Below are 15,504 nucleotides of genomic sequence, written 5' to 3'. Positions count from 1 at the left end.
GTGGGAGGAGCATATGTACAAATGGATAACAATTCTTCTAGACAAAGAAGTCAATGCAAAATAAAAATTCTCATTAGAAAACTCTCTTCTCTGCTTAAAATGAAGTACATCCAAGTCGAAAGTGTTTTGAGAGCTATGTTATAGTGAAGCCGCACAACCAGCTTGCCCCCTCCATAATACAGATTCCACAGTGATTTGAGAGGGGTGGGCGCCCCTGGGTCTCAGTCACTGGCTTCTTCGTGTGATCCTGTTTTGACCTGAGGACCCTAATGGAGGGTTCTGAACAGGGGGAGGTCAAGTCATTCACCTCAAGGAGTACTCATTACTAGGAGATAAATTAATTAGGTCAGAGTCTAAAAGATGCTTATGGTTATAGTTTGTTCTTTGCCCTTATAAGTCAAAGGTCAGCTGGCCTTGTTCTGAAGACTGGCTGTGTTCTACAGTAAATTGCATGTTCATATTCTGGAAACTTGCCTAATGACTGAAAAGAACACGGGTGAATTGTAGCTCATAGAGGAATGGAACTGTGCTGCATTTTTATTTAAGAGAGAAAACTGTGTTTTGCACAACTGCTTTGAGAACTGGGGAAGACTGTAATTGTTAACACATAGAATCCAGACATTGGGATTCACTGTGGTGTTTCTGTACATCCATATATTACATCTGTATATTGTACCTTGACACGTCATCTGCTTTCCTTTTGCTCTTGTCCCCTCTCTCAGAGACACCATCTCTGATCCTTAGGCACCTCTGTTCTGTTTATATCCAATGTCCGTGTTGCTTCTCTTGTTTCTGCATGTAATGGAGAATGTACCAGAGAGTCTCTCCACATCTGCCTGATCTCACTTAACCTGGTATTCTCTGGTTCCAACAAGTGCTTTGCTATGAATGATTTCATTATTATTTATGACATCTATCTATCTATCTATCTATCTATCTATCTATCTATCTATCTATCTATCTATCATCTATCTATATCTATCTATCTATCATCTATCTATCTATCAATCACCTATCTATATCTATCTATCTATCTAATCTGTCTATCATCTATCTTCATCTCTTGCATATACACACACACATATAACATATCTGTCTTCATCTATCTATTGCATATATATACATGCACACATACACATTATATATATATGTGTGTGTGTATATATGTCGTATTTCCCTATTCTAGCTATATTGTACAGTGTTGCAACAAACTTGGGCATGCAATCGTTTTTTCATGCTGACTGCATTACTTTGGATATACACCTGAGAGTGGTCTAGCTGGATCATACAGTAGTCCCATTTTACTTTTTAAAAGAACTTCCGTATGATTTTACAGAGCACTAACTTACACTAAGAAAATGGGCTTTCTAATCAGGTGGTGGTAGCACGTACCTTTAATCCCAGGACTCAGGAGGCAGAGGCAAGCAGTTCTCTGTGAGTTCAAGGCCGGCATGGTCTACAGAGAAAGTTCTAGGATAGCCAAGGCTACACAGAGAAACCCTGTCTTTAAAAACAAAACAAACAGAAAAGAAAACAGTCTTCTAAAGAAATGGTCTTTGACATACATTTTGGCACTTTCGTCAAGGTCAGGTGGCTGCCGATGCGTGGGGAATCTGGTTTTTCCATTCTGTTTCCCTGCTCTGTGCCATCCGTGTGAATGCCACGCTGCTGTCCTTAATCTGCTTCTGTAGCATGCATGCTCTGAAGCAGCGGGCGTGAGGCCTCAGCTTTGCTGCTCTTGCTTCCCGTTTCACTGCTTTTTCCGGGCCACCTGGTCTCTCAAAGGAACTTCAGGTGTTTCTAGTTCTGCGAGGAACTGCCACTAGTTTATCCGGGAGCTCCGTGTTTGACTGACAGACCCCATCTCAAAAATAAACTGAAATAGTCACCGAGAGTTCAGACATCAGCCTCAGGCATGGACACACGTGCAGACGTGGACACAGCTGCACATGCGCGTGTGCTTGTACACATGTGAACAATATTACACGCAGAAGTAACACATATGGAAAGAAGAGGGACGAAGGCACTCCCTAACAACATACAGAATCAAGGGAGAAACTAAGCTAGAATTCCTGGTCACTCAGGCTCAGGTTCTCTAGACAATGATAGAGATGGCTCAGGGCGAGTCCTTTTCTTCAGTGGTATAGATAGCCACTGATGAGCGGCCCATGATCCATATAGGCAACCACAGACTCGGTGGGTTGAACAATAAGAACACCATGGTAAGAAGGCCTTGCTGGGAAGAATGGCTTCACCAGGGCTTAGTGTGGAGGGATGAGAATAGGCAATGGAGGGGGAGTGGAGGACCACAAAGAAAGAAGAGTAGATAGTGTATTAGGTCACCAAGGACTTTAAAAAATAGAAAAGAAACAAACCTTGAAAAAGGGAAGAAAGAAGACCCAGGTGTAAATAAAGGCCAGGGGACCAGGGGGAGGAGAGGAAGCACCAGGGATTCTCCTCACAGGATTCTGATAACTGAAGTATAGCCTCCTGGATATAAGAAGCTTGACTTATATCCTTTTCTCTCAAGACTCAAATGTGTTATCTCATGTTCCCTGGACTGTTAGGTTTCTGCTGAGAATTCTAGGGCTTCCCTTCAGTGTGATTTGGTGTTCTCCTCTTGTAGTTTGTAAAACTACCTCTGGGTATGATGAGATAGTTTCATGGGTCAGAGTACTTGCTGTACTGAAAAGCAAGAAGACCTGAGGTCAAATCCTAGCACCTAGGTAAAGCCCCAGGTATGGCACACACCTGCAACCATGTTGGGGGAGGGAGACAGACAGACCCAGGAGCTTGCTAGCCAGCCTGCAGTAAGATTCAAGACCAAATGACAGCTCGTACTTCAAAAACCAAATTGGGGCACGATAGAGGAAGCTCTCTAATGTCCTTTTGGCCCTTCTAGGCATGCACAGCTGCACAGATGGGCACACAATACACACACACACCCCTCCTTTGTACCATACTTTTGGCCTTTCAACTATGTGTTACGAGAATCTTTTCTGGCCATGACTTTTGGGGATCTAAGACTTCCTATCTATGAATACATGTGTTTTTCAGACTAGGGCAGCTTCCTGCTCTTATTTTATTGAATAGGTTTTCTGTACCCTCAGTCTTTATTTTTTTCTCCTTCAAGTATGCCAGTTATGCAGTCATTTGCTCTGTGAGTGGTGCTTCCAAGATCCTGTAATCTTTTCATTCCGTCTCGTTCTCTTTCATTAACTTTTATGAGTATGAGATTCTGAAAGACCACTATTTTTGATATATCGGCTTAAGTCTGGTTTGGAGACACGTGGCTGCATTTCCTTTGACTCTAAGAGATGATCTTATCTGTAACCCCCGCTTGGCAGGGTCAGCTATTCAGGGTCCTCTGAAGGGGCGCTAACCTGCAAGACATGAGCTGTAAAAGAGGAAGGAGACCAAGCAAGATTCTATTGTCAAGGTCTCCGTTTATTGGGGTGAAAGTTACAGCTTATATACCCTTGAATGGGGTGGAGGTAGGGGCAGGCAGGAACTCTGCTGGGGTAACTGAAGGTCATCAGCCAGCACCTGGAGTAAGCTGAAGCATGTGATTCATTAACATTGGAGTAAGGGGTGGGTTCCCTTAACAGATGTGATCCATTAGCATTGGAGTAAGGGGTGGGTTCCGTTAACGGATAGCTCTCAAGATAGTGGGATGAGGGGTGGGTTCTCTGTAAACATCCTTAGGACAATGACCTCTGCTATCCCTGTCAGGACGATGTTCCCTGACAAATCTATCCTTAGGAAAATGGTCCCTGACAAATCCCCCTTGCTTTTATTAAGGAAGGCAGCTAATAAGGGGAGAGCACTGGTCAGAATCTAACCACATAGTCAGACCTATAGGAGAAGGGACTGGGGCAAGGAGGACCCTTCTCTCGAGTGGAGTCTCCTATCCTCTCCTGGGAACAGAGGGGTGTCTTATGGGTAGTATTAATTATTTTTTGGCCCTTAATGATGGCCTGTGATGAGGGCTCTTGTCTTAGGTCGAGTGGGGACCAGGTTTTTCTCCCCATTACCCGTCATAGGGTTCCCAGGGCCCTGTCTTAGGTTGGGGGCGGTCCCGCCATCAGATGCCCGTCCTTGAAGCTCCTCAAAAAGGTATCTAGCAAGACCAAAGTAAGCAGGTCTTTGACTGCAGGGTCCCTGTCTTAGGCTATGTGGAGGGCAATCCTCATCCCCTGACATCATGCCATGTTGAGCCGGCCTGTACGGCCTCTGTATGATGTGCTGTTCAGGGGAGGGCTCCACAATATTCCCGTCATTGGGCCTCTGCATGGATATTAATGAAAAGACTGCGAGGAGCTTCTAAAACAAAAGGTACAAAAGATGTAATTTGGACACCAATGACTCCATCTCTGGACAAGAAGAAAGGGCACCTTCCAAACCCAGTATTCACCTTTTAGTCTGACCTATGGTATAAACTCCTTCCTAAGTGCCTACTCCAATATAAGATTACGAGTGCTGCTTGCCAAAAATTTTTTTCCAGGGATTCCAAGGTCTAACGGGTTTGGGGTCTGTAACAAGGGTAGAAAATTGAAGAGCAGCTGCAGGTCGTTCTGTCTCCGAAGTTCTGAGGTCCTCCGTGGAGCCACGAGTATTTAGGCGATGATAATGAACAGCAACGGAATCTTTTGTTATTTCGTCAACCTGGGTCTTAATAAAGCGGGTTAGTTTTGAAAAGGCCCATGGGCCAAAGGATAAAAGCAATAATAGTCCCAAAAGAGGGCCCAACAAACTGGGCAAGAGTGTGGATAACCAGGGGGAGGTAGAAAACCAGTTTTGATACCAAGATTCCTGTTTTTCTCTGTTTCTTTTTCTTTCTTCTAAACTGTTTTTTACCTTTTGTATGCTATCCTGTACTAGGCCTGTTTTATCTGAATAAAAGCAACATTCTTCTTTAAGGGCGACACAAAGTCCCCCTTCTTTAAGAAAAACAAGATCAAGGCCTCGTCTATTCTGCAGAACCACCTCTGACAGAGAGACTAATGAGTCCTTTAGGTTCTCCAGGCCCTTTTGTAATTCCTGGATGTCTCTGTCCACCGCCAAACTGAGTTGGGCATATTGCTGTTGGGAGGTGATAAGAGAGGCTATCCCTGTTCCTGCACCTGTGGCTCCTAATCCCAAAATAATAGCTAAAGTGATGGCTGTAATAGGTTCTCTCTTGTTTCGGGGCATAGTAGTGCCCTGTTCCCAAAAGTGGAGGAGATCCTCTGACTCATGTATCGTCAGACGAGGCACCAGCCGCACAAGCACACAATAATCTCTATTGATCAAAAAGTTATTGGTAATTATATAAGTGGTGAGGCCCGAGGCACAAGCAAAATAAAATTCTTCAAGTACAGAAATATAAGAAAAAGAGATATTAACAATAAATGTCTGATTGCAGGTATACTGCAATGGTTGGGGAAAGCGTAAAGCTGGTCCCCTAAGGCATAGTCCTATACCAGAGACCTGGCCTATCGTAATACCTTCACCGTCGACAGGATGCCACCTTAAATGCTTTGTATCATTAGTTAGATGGGGGGAGCCAAAGGCAGCCACACCTTCATAAAAGGGGGGCTTTGGTGAAAAGCAAACCCAGCATTCCTCATATAGGGAATTATTAATGGCATGTAAAGCAGTTATAGAAGCATTGACCATAGATAGAATAAGATCAGCAGAAGAGGGAAGTCCTTGGGGTAAGGTGGGTTGAAAAGGAGGGGCTGTTACAGAGGAACCATTGGTTGGGGGTTGTTTGTGAGATGGACGACTAGGTTGCCCACTAGCCAGAGAATGTAATGCCTTATTGGGGCCTACTGCGGTAACGGAGGATTGGGGGACCGTTCTTAATAACTTTATTTTAAAAGTCACCCCAAAATCCCTTCCGGCCTTATAGAGACGGAGCCCCCATTCTACCCCTCTAGAGCTGGCCCAGTCAAATTTTTTTCCTGCTTCTGTAAAGGAAATTACCAAGGGGTTACACCAGCCCCTAGATTGGCTGTCAGATACACGTTGAGCAGATAGTTTTTGGGCTGGATCTTTTCTCTTTACTTGAATATAATCCCAGGAAGAAGAGGGATTCCAATATGTATCCCCAGTAGTTTCACAGCCCCATGAGGCACAGAAATAATCAGAGCTATATCCACATTTGGAGGCCAGGGAGCGATTTTTGTGGGAGGCCCCAGGGCAAACATATATTGGTGTAAGGGCAAGGGAGGTCCTACTAAGTTTGTTGGCACAGCCAGGCTCCGTGGTATGACATGAATCTTCTGGAGCCTGAGTTAAAGGGGGAAACTTATCGGCTACTCCCCAATCTGTATGGCCTCCCAGAGCCAGTTTGCAGAGATCTACCTCTAGAGGGCCCCAATCAGGAGTTGCGGCTATGGTGGAGGAGGAGTTAGCAGTTTGTCACCTGCTTCATTTATGACCTGCCAGGTAAAATTGAAAAGCTGATACAGGGGTGTCGTCACTCCGATATGGTTGGTCCAAATTAGAAGGAGCCATAGCCAAGGTGGTTTCAAGATTTCTGCCAGCAAGAGGAAATTTTCTCAGGGTTTACTTTCCCTGGTTGGATTATACAATTTTATCAAACGCTCAGGGAGCTACCTGGCATTTTGAGCCTTGGTATCATAAATACATGCATGGCCTTTTCCCCAAATAAGCACAGGGTCAGGGCCAGCCCAGACTCCCAACAGGGGGTCCTTCCATAGGGCTTGTGCATAAGTAGATTGGGTAGAAGGGTGCCACAATCTGTCCGCAGCGGACTGCCCTTGATTGTCCAAAGTTAGAAAATTGAGCACAAAGAGAGCATGAGCCAATATTGTCTTGGCATTGCCTTTTATGGGGTAAAGAGTCTCTTGTGTCATTAACTTAGAGATGGTATGCTTAAGAGTCTGATTGGCACGTTCAACAATGCCCTGGCCTTGTGGATTGTAGGGAATACCAGTACGATGTTTTATATTTAACTGGGCACAGAATTGTTTAAATTTTTGGCTAGTATAGCCAGGTCCATTGTCAGTCTTAAGCATTTGGGGATGTCCCATAGCAGAAAATGCAAGAAATAAGTGAGCAATGACCTGTTTAGTTGCTTCCCCCGTCTGAGCAGATGCATACAGGAAGCCACTATAAGTATCAATAGTAACATGAACATATTTAAGTTTACCAAAGGAGGGGACATGAGTAACATCCATTTGCCGTAGTTCCCCTGGGATCAGGCCCCGAGGGTTGACTCCCAGATGAGGTTCAGGTAAAAAGGTCACACAATTCTTGCAATTTTTAACAATTTGTCTGGCTTGTTCTCTAGTTATACCAAATCTAAGACGCAAGGTTGAGGCATTAAGATGATGGAGTAAGTGAGCAGCCTGAGCCTCCTGTACAGGATCCTGTACAGAGACCGAGGCAACTAAACGAGTGCTCTTGTCCGCCAATTCATTTCCCTGTGTCAAAGGTCCAGGCAAACCAGAATGTGCTCGAATATGGCCCACAAAAAACAAATATGAACGGTCTCTAATTAATCTTTGAATTTTGGAGAACAATTGAAACGTAGGTGTTGAAGGCTGAATGGTAGGAACCTGAATAGCCCTCACAACATATTGGCTATCAGAGAACAAATTAAATTCTTGGTGGCGGATCAATTGGAATATGGTTAAAGCTGCATATAATTCTACCATCTGGGCAGATCTGTATGGGGTATCAATAGAGTAGGCCTTATCATTAATAACATATGAAGCTTTCCCATTTTTTGAGCCATCTATAAACACAAGTAAGGCATTTGGAATGGGCTGCAAGCGTGTATTCTTTAAAAATGTAAAAGGTGTAATATTAAGAAATTGGATAAGCCTGTTTCCTGGCATGTGGGTATCAAACTTTCCCCGAAACCCAGCAAGTAGCACAGCCCATTCATCATGCCTTTGTTGTAGCCAGGCTATCTGATCTCCCGAATATGGGGTAACAATAACATCTGGGTCACGGCCAAAGTATCGAACCGCAGTCTTGATACCTGAGAACAGAACCTGATTCACTAAAAAAGGATAGGAGGGCAAAACCTTGGATGAGGTAGCAGGCGCATGTATCCAAAGAAGCGGCTGCTCCTCTTGCCACAGGAGCCCTGATGGCATATAATCAGTGGCAAATGTCAATAGATAAAGGATTTTTTCAGGATCAAAATATCCTGAGCCTTGCTGGGAGATAGCTTCTTCTACCCTTATAAGTGCGGCTTCTGCCTCTAATGTAAGGCTCCTAGGGGAACTAGGGTCAGGATCTCCTTGTAATATATTAAATAAAGGTTTTAAATCTCCTGTTGTGAGTCGCAAATAAGGGCGTAACCAATTAATATCACCTAAAAGTTTTTGAAAATCATTCAGGCAACGTAAACTCGTTCTTTTTATATGGATTTTTGAGGTGCGAATTAAGGTTGGTTCCAATTGAAACCCCAAAAACAAAAAGGGATAGCAAGTCTGAATTTTTTCTGGGGATATAATAAAGCCCCTATATTGTAAAGCCAAGACTAAATCCTGAGCTATTTTTTGTGCCATATCAGCCTTGTCTGCAGCTATTAACAAGTCATCCATGTAGTGGATGAGGTACGCAGAGGGGTAAAGTAACCTTATGGGATCCACAGATTGTGCCACAAAACGCTGGCATAGGGTGGGCGAGTTGGCCATGCCCTGTGGTAAGACTCGCCACTGAAACCGAGGGTTTGGGCCAACATGATTAGTAATTGGGATGGAAAACGCAAATCGCTTACAATCTGCCGGGTGAAGGGGTATAGAAAAAAAGCAGTTTTTTATGTCGATAACAATCTTGTGAAAATCTTTGGGAATAGCAACTGGTGATGGCAGGCCAGGCTGTAAAGCTCCCATGGGTAGCATGGTCTTATTAACTTCCCTTAAGTCCTGTAACAGTCTCCAGTCCCCATTTTTCTTTTTAATGACAAATATAGGGGTGTTCCATGGGGATGTGGAGGGCTCAAGATGTCCCTGCTCTAATTGTTCCTGCACCAACTGCAGGGCAGCCTGAACCTTTTCCTGAGGCATGGACCACTGGTCTATCCAGACTGGGTCATTAGACCTCCAAGATATCTTATCAGCCTGGAGTGCAGGAGGATCAGTGGCCCTTAGGAAAAAAGGTCCACGCCTAAGCCTAACCTACCTTGGTGTTGGCCAGTAGCAATAGGGTCTGTAAGTCCTTGTTCTTTCTTTCCTAATCCTTTACCAGGGAGGAATCCCATTTTAAGCATCTGTTTAGTGACAATTTCATTAGGACTAAGCATAATAACTCCCATTTGTTTTAAGATGTCCCTTCCCCAGAGGTTAACTGGGAGGCCTGGGACTATAAAAGGCTGAATGGTGCCTGAATTACCCTCTTTGTCTTTCCAGGTTAATAACTTAGAACTTTTTAAAGTATTCTGGGTTTGTCCTATACCTTGTAAGTGGGTGGCAGTGGAATCTACAGGCCATGCTTTAAGCCAGTACCTGGATGATAGTACAGTGGCATCCGCACCTGTGTCTAAAAGACCCTGGAATTGTTTATTATCTAGCCATAAAGTCATCATAGGTCGGGTATCAGAAAGCTGTTGTACCCAATATATGTCAGAAGAGCCGGGGCTCGAGGCACCACGTTTGTTTCCTTGGCAGGGGAATTGTCCCATCATAGGTAATGGCAGGGCTTGTGCTATGCGATGTCCAGCTCTAAGAGTTAAGGGGCCTTCAGTAGCAGTGGCAAGCAATTTAATTTCTCCTTCATAATCAGCATCAACCACAGAGGGAGTAACAGAAAGCCCCTTTAGGGAGCATGAAGCTCGCCCTATAATAAGATAGAACATGCCAGGAGGAGGAGGTCCATACAGCCCAGTCTCTACAATCGTGGTCCCATCCTCAGGGGTTATAATCCGGGTGGAGGAGGGGCACAAGTCCAATCCTGCGCTCCCTGGGGTGGCCCTGTAAAGGGGTTTTGACGTTGGGTCGTTCCCCTTGCATGAGCTGGCTGGTACAGAATTGGTGAGTAAGGGCCCCCTCTTCCCTCTCCCGTTTCCCTGAACCGCAGTAGCTGAGACAGGGGTTAGGGAGTTGCCCATATTATCAGTCTTGGATTTGCAATACCTTGCCCAATGTTTGCCCCGCCTACATCGGGGGCAGGGTCCTGGAGGGCCACCCCCTCTATCCTCAGGACAATTTTGGTTATTCTCAACTATCGATCGAGAGGGGCATTCTCTCGCAAAGTGTCCCAGTTGACCACAGGTGAAACATATCTTCCCTCCGGGGCGAGAGTGTCCCCTTTGTCCCTGAAATACTGCGCCGATGGCCAGGCTGATTGACTTTGATAGCTGGTGACCAAAATTGTCTACCTCATTGCACACCTTAATCATACCAGAAACATCAATGTTCCTCATTTTTCCCCTTAATGCAGCTTTACATGCAGTATTGGCATTCTCAAAGGCCAGCTGTTTGACCAAGGTCCCTTCCATTTCCTCTGGCCCCAAGATTCTTTCTGCTGTTTCTTGGAGCCGACCCATAAACTGAGCATATGGTTCCTGAGGTCCCTGGATGATTTTAGTGAGCGGGGTGGTAGTGGCGCCAGTGGAGGGAACTGCCCTCCAAGCTGCCAAAGCAGCCTGTGCCGTCTGGGAAAGTATCCCAGTGGACAGTCCTTTTTGCTTGTCTTCATCTGCAAACTTGCCTTTACCAGCAATTTTATCAGCTGTCCAGGAGGCAGTCTGACTTAATGGGTTCCTTCTATTTTCGTTTGCAAGGGCTTCAGCCCTATCGAGAAACTCAGACTTCCAAGTCAGGTATTGTCCTCTATTCAATACTGACTGGACCACCCTGCTCCATTCTATGGGCAGCATAAATCCTTCTCCTGCCAATCCCTCCAATATAGAAAAAGTAAAAGGTGCATTCATCCCATAATTTTTAACAGCAGAGTGAAGATCTTTAATATGTTTAATTTTTAATTTTTTATATATGGGCCGGAAAGTTTCATATTCATTTTGTTCAGGCTCTTCCTCCGAATCAGAGGCCATCTGATCTTGCTCATAATTGCCCTCTTGCCTTGGCTCTAGCCCTGGGGGGGTTTCTGTGGTATCAGGCTGAGACTCAGCAGCCTCTTCCACTAGCCTGGCTCGTGACCGGGTCAGGACTAGATAAGCCATTTTACGAGTTTGTTTATTTTTTACTTTACATTTTACTTTAAGTTTAGAGTTTGCCCGTTTGTCTAAAGTCGTGCCCTTTCCCATAGTAAACTGTAAATCCTGAATCTGAACAGAAAGGTCTGAGAGCTCATGTTGTAATGCAAGCACTTGTTTGAGACCTCCTATTTGCGCCTTAAGGGCAGCTTTTGTATTAAGTAATTCCTGAATCAAGGGAGTGGGCAAAGGCATGCTATCGGGGGCAGTCAGAACATAAGGCAGTGGCCGCGGAGTCCTTTTTGGCTGACTAAGAAAGACGCAGGGGGCTTTATCCCCTCTACCATACCTTCCTTTCTCATAACTAGCCGCTTCTACCTCTAACTCATTTTCGGACCCTGAATCCAAAGGCTCCTCTGAACTTTGAATCCAGCGATCTGAGTCCTGCAGGCCGGGTTTGATTTCATTTTTAAAAGCGACCAGCGATGGATAAATGCTTTTAGGCGGCTTTTGGATCTCATCTTCAGCAGGCACGGTCTCTTTTTGGGGAGCTGTTATAGATTTAATAGGTCCTGGGGAGGGGTCCTCGGGGATACTAATAACAACCGAAGGACAGGGGGAAGAACACCCACCCTCTTCATTTTTACAAGATGACGGGCGGGATGCCTCTAAGAATTCAGTGACTATCGTTAGGAGATGGGAACAATGCCCTCCTTTTTCTGGACTATTTATGACATCCCTGATCAGGGACCAGTAACTAAAAACAATTTCTGGCACAGAATCACCTCCTCTAATCATCTTACTAAGATCTTTGCCCACCTTGTCCCAAATTTTGGGATGTATCTCTGGGCCTGTTAAAACTAACCAAGGGCATTTTTCATCTATAAAACAAAAGAATTCAGCTAAATCTCTCTTTTTAGCTCTTACTCCTCTTTCCCTAAGTGACTGTTGAAATTCCCATATGAATTTCTCTTCCTTTTAACTCTTACTCCTCTTTCCCTAAGTGACTGTTGAAATTCCCATATGAATTTCTCTTCCTTTGAAAGCGATTGTCCCATGTCCTATAGACGACAACGAACCTGCACCTACCTCCGTCCTGCAGACCTGTCCGAGTATCACAGCTGGTCAGGACCTTATTTTCCTTCGTCCCGGGACTGCGCCTCGTCGTCCGATTAGTTGGCCGTACTTCAGGGTCCCTGTTCAGGCGCCACTGTAACCTCCGCTTGTCAGGGTCAGCTATTCAGGGTCCTCTGAAGGGGCGCTAACCTGCAAGACATGAGCTGTCAAAGAGGAAGGAGACCAAGCAAGATTCTATTGTCAAGGTCTCCGTTTATTGGGGTGAAAGTTACAGCTTATATACCCTTGAATGGGGTGGAGGTAGGGGCAGGCAGGAACTCTGCCGGGGTAACTGAAGGTCATCAGCCAGCACCTGGAGTAAGCTGAAGCATGTGATTCATTAACATTGGAGTAAGGGGTGGGTTCCCTTAACAGATGTGATCCATTAGCATTGGAGTAAGGGGTGGGTTCCGTTAACGGATAGCTCTCAAGATAGTGGGATGAGGGGTGGGTTCTCTGTAAACATCCTTAGGACAATGACCTCTGCTATCCCTGTCAGGACGATGTTCCCTGACAAATCTATCCTTAGGAAAATGGTCCCTGACACTTATCCTGCTGTCCAGGGTGGCCTTGAACTCACAACCCTCCTCTCTTTGTTCGAGGAGTTCCTTGTTCATATCTGCATCATTTTCTTAATTTGTTTTTTTTATGTGTATCTTCCTGGATTTCATTTGTCATTGAGGGTTCTTTCCCCCTTTGTTTGGAAACAGGGTTTCACACAACTCAAGGTGGCTTTGAACTTTACCCTGAGGGTGGCCTAATTTAAGGAACTTATCTGAGGGAGCACAGGTGCTGACCCACCCACACCCCAGCTCTCCCACTAAGCTTCTTAACAACCATTCCTTTAAATCTATCGGGCACCTTATCAGCAGCAAGCAGCATCTTTGGAATCTGTTACCAGGGAGTTATTTTTTGGAAGTATTATTTAAGAAATATTTACACCACTTCTTATTTTTCTATGTTGAAATCTGTGCGGCTATTGAAATGGGTATCTCTACCACTTACATGGGATAGCCTTCCGAGAATATGGCTTTCTCTTACAGCCGTGTCTTAGAGCCGTCAGTTCACCCTGCTCTGCTGAGTTCACTTCCAGCTGGTGCTGCGGCACGGTCTCCTTGTGGTCTCTCTGTGGTTAAGTTTGGGCAGAGCACACACTTGAGAGTCAGGCGGTGTCTCCAGAGTCCCCACGGGCAGGGCACTAACCGTTTAAGCAGGTGGGAAGTAGGCAGAAGGGAGCGCACCCTAAGTGGCTCCCCTACAGTAGGTGTGATGGTGCTCATCCAGCGGTTGATACTGGCTCTGCTCTCTGAATGGACACTAGTCTTGGCTATTCCCACAATGGTGAAGGGTTTGAGCACGATCTTTTGATTAGACACTGTGCAGGTCCTGTGGCTTCACAGGAAGGGACAGAGCATTGCCCCGCCCTCTGCCGTGCTCACTGGCAAGGAACTGTCAGGAGTGTGTGACCAGACAAGCGAGAGGCTCCCAGGACAAGTGCAGTGGGATGTGCCTACGCAGCAGTTAAACGTCAGAGTGCCCCCTATCCTCCAGCGGTCCCCAGAGAAGGAGCTTTTCCCCCAGACTGCTTCAGCAGTGGTGCCCACCAGTGACTATCAATCAGTGGGCCATGGCGGAGGCCAAGCAAAATCCCTCTCCCAGGGTTCTCCCAGGTGGGAGAGCAGGACAGGAATGTATGTTAGGCAGTTTAAGCTTTATCTTTGGTCGCGTATCCTGATGGTATAATTGTAAGGACTTTATTCTCCCCATTTCTTTAACTTGAATTGCTATAGTAAGACTGTCTGGTTTCTTGAAACTTGCCTGGGCTGTGCCTCTAGGGCAGGGCTACGGCTGGGGCTGGTTTGGCTGAAACTAGGCAGGCAGGGAGGCGGTAGACTCTTCCACCCTTCCTAGAGCATCCCGCCATAGCACAACCCTGGTCCTTGTGGGGGAACTGGGCCCTTGGCTCCCTCCCTCCTCCTCACCCGTTCTTCACCGCAGTAATCTCAGTTGCCTGGGGAGCTGTTCTGCTAAGCCAATGTGGTGGAGAATGGTGGGGTTCCAGAGATGGGAGTGCGTGAAGGTTTTTGACGCTTAGAGCAACCCAGTCAATCAGGCTCCTTCTTAGACTGGCTGTTGACCATAGCACCCTGGGGGGTCCTGGAGGGGGAAGCATTGCAGGGCTCTCATCTCTCTCGGCTGCACCTGGGAAGACCTGGGGACTTCAGTGCGTGTCTGGGCATGAGCCCCTCCTAGAGTTGTGGAACTGGGCTGCTCTCTCTTGCCTGGCCGCCCCTGGATTCTACAAGTACTTTGTGTTCGGACCCTGAATTCCAGTACTTTCCCAGCTCCAGGTGCAGCTCCCACAGTCTTTAGTTCTTGTGGAGTCACCAGGTGCTCCTGCTGCGCCATCTCGCACACAGTATGCCTGCTTCCATAATATGGTGGTTTCCTTAGATACTGTTGTCCATCCTCCCCCCAAGAACACTCTTCAAAATTGGTTACTAGTTTAAATTAGTATAAACAGTGGCATCTCTTTGAAAACAACCAGTTTTCACCCCAGGGAAACGAGAGCTGGTGGCAAACAGCGGGTAATGTGCTTCTAAGGATTTTTAAGGATCAGTGCCCTTGTTATCGGCACAATGCTGTATTTTATGCATTAACTCTGTTTGTGCATATAAGCTGCTAAGAAACCAAGACACGGGCAGCTCCAACATAAGTATGGGTCATAGTTTAAAGTTCACTAAGAATATTTCCTGTATAGAAAAAGCGTAAAAAGGAGAACATTTCCCAGGTTAGCCCAATAAACTCACTTAAGCCAAAATAAACATGAGCAGGTAGTGTGTTTCTAACAGAGGGAACTTCTCCTTTTCCTTTTGTAGTCTGAGCAGAATGGGTTCAGGTCTTTAGATGTGACCTTACTCTGGGACTCTCAGGGTAGCTGAGATAACAGCTCTGACTGAAAGAGGTGTCTGTCCTCTCTTCCAGATGTGGCTAAAACCCTGTAAGAGGTCAGACATACCCAAGCGGCCAAGCTACGTGGCTCCCCTGTATAAGACAAGTGAGAGGAGGGGCACACTGTCCACCACAGGCCACTCCACCAACTTTGTGATCGCCATGATTCTCCCCTCCGACCAGCCCAAGGAGCACTGGATCGGGCGGGGTGTGGCCCTGCTGTGCCAGCTCAACTCCTAGCTGGAAGGCGTCCTCGCCGCCGCCTCCCTCTGGTTAGACTGAGTAGATCACGTGGTACTGTTTAGACTTTGTTTGGA

The 15,504-nt window shown here is 46.0% G+C and overlaps 1 protein-coding gene across 1 annotated transcript in view; it reads left to right on the top strand.

Annotated features, from left to right (window-relative positions):
- The window catches only part of Dnah7 (dynein axonemal heavy chain 7), a 218,972-nt gene extending 203,545 nt beyond the window's left edge, over window positions 1-15,427 (top strand). The window contains exon 65 of the mRNA XM_038315400.1: window positions 15,221-15,427. Coding sequence (XP_038171328.1) covers window positions 15,221-15,427 — 207 coding nt within the window. The remainder of the gene's footprint in view (window positions 1-15,220) is intronic.
- The last annotated feature ends 77 nt before the right edge of the window (window positions 15,428-15,504 follow it).

The sequence above is a fragment of the Arvicola amphibius genome, chromosome 18 (genome assembly GCF_903992535.2).
Source record: "Arvicola amphibius chromosome 18, mArvAmp1.2, whole genome shotgun sequence".
Lineage (NCBI taxonomy): Eukaryota > Metazoa > Chordata > Mammalia > Rodentia > Cricetidae > Arvicola > Arvicola amphibius.
This window is presented reverse-complemented; position numbering and strand designations above follow the sequence as displayed.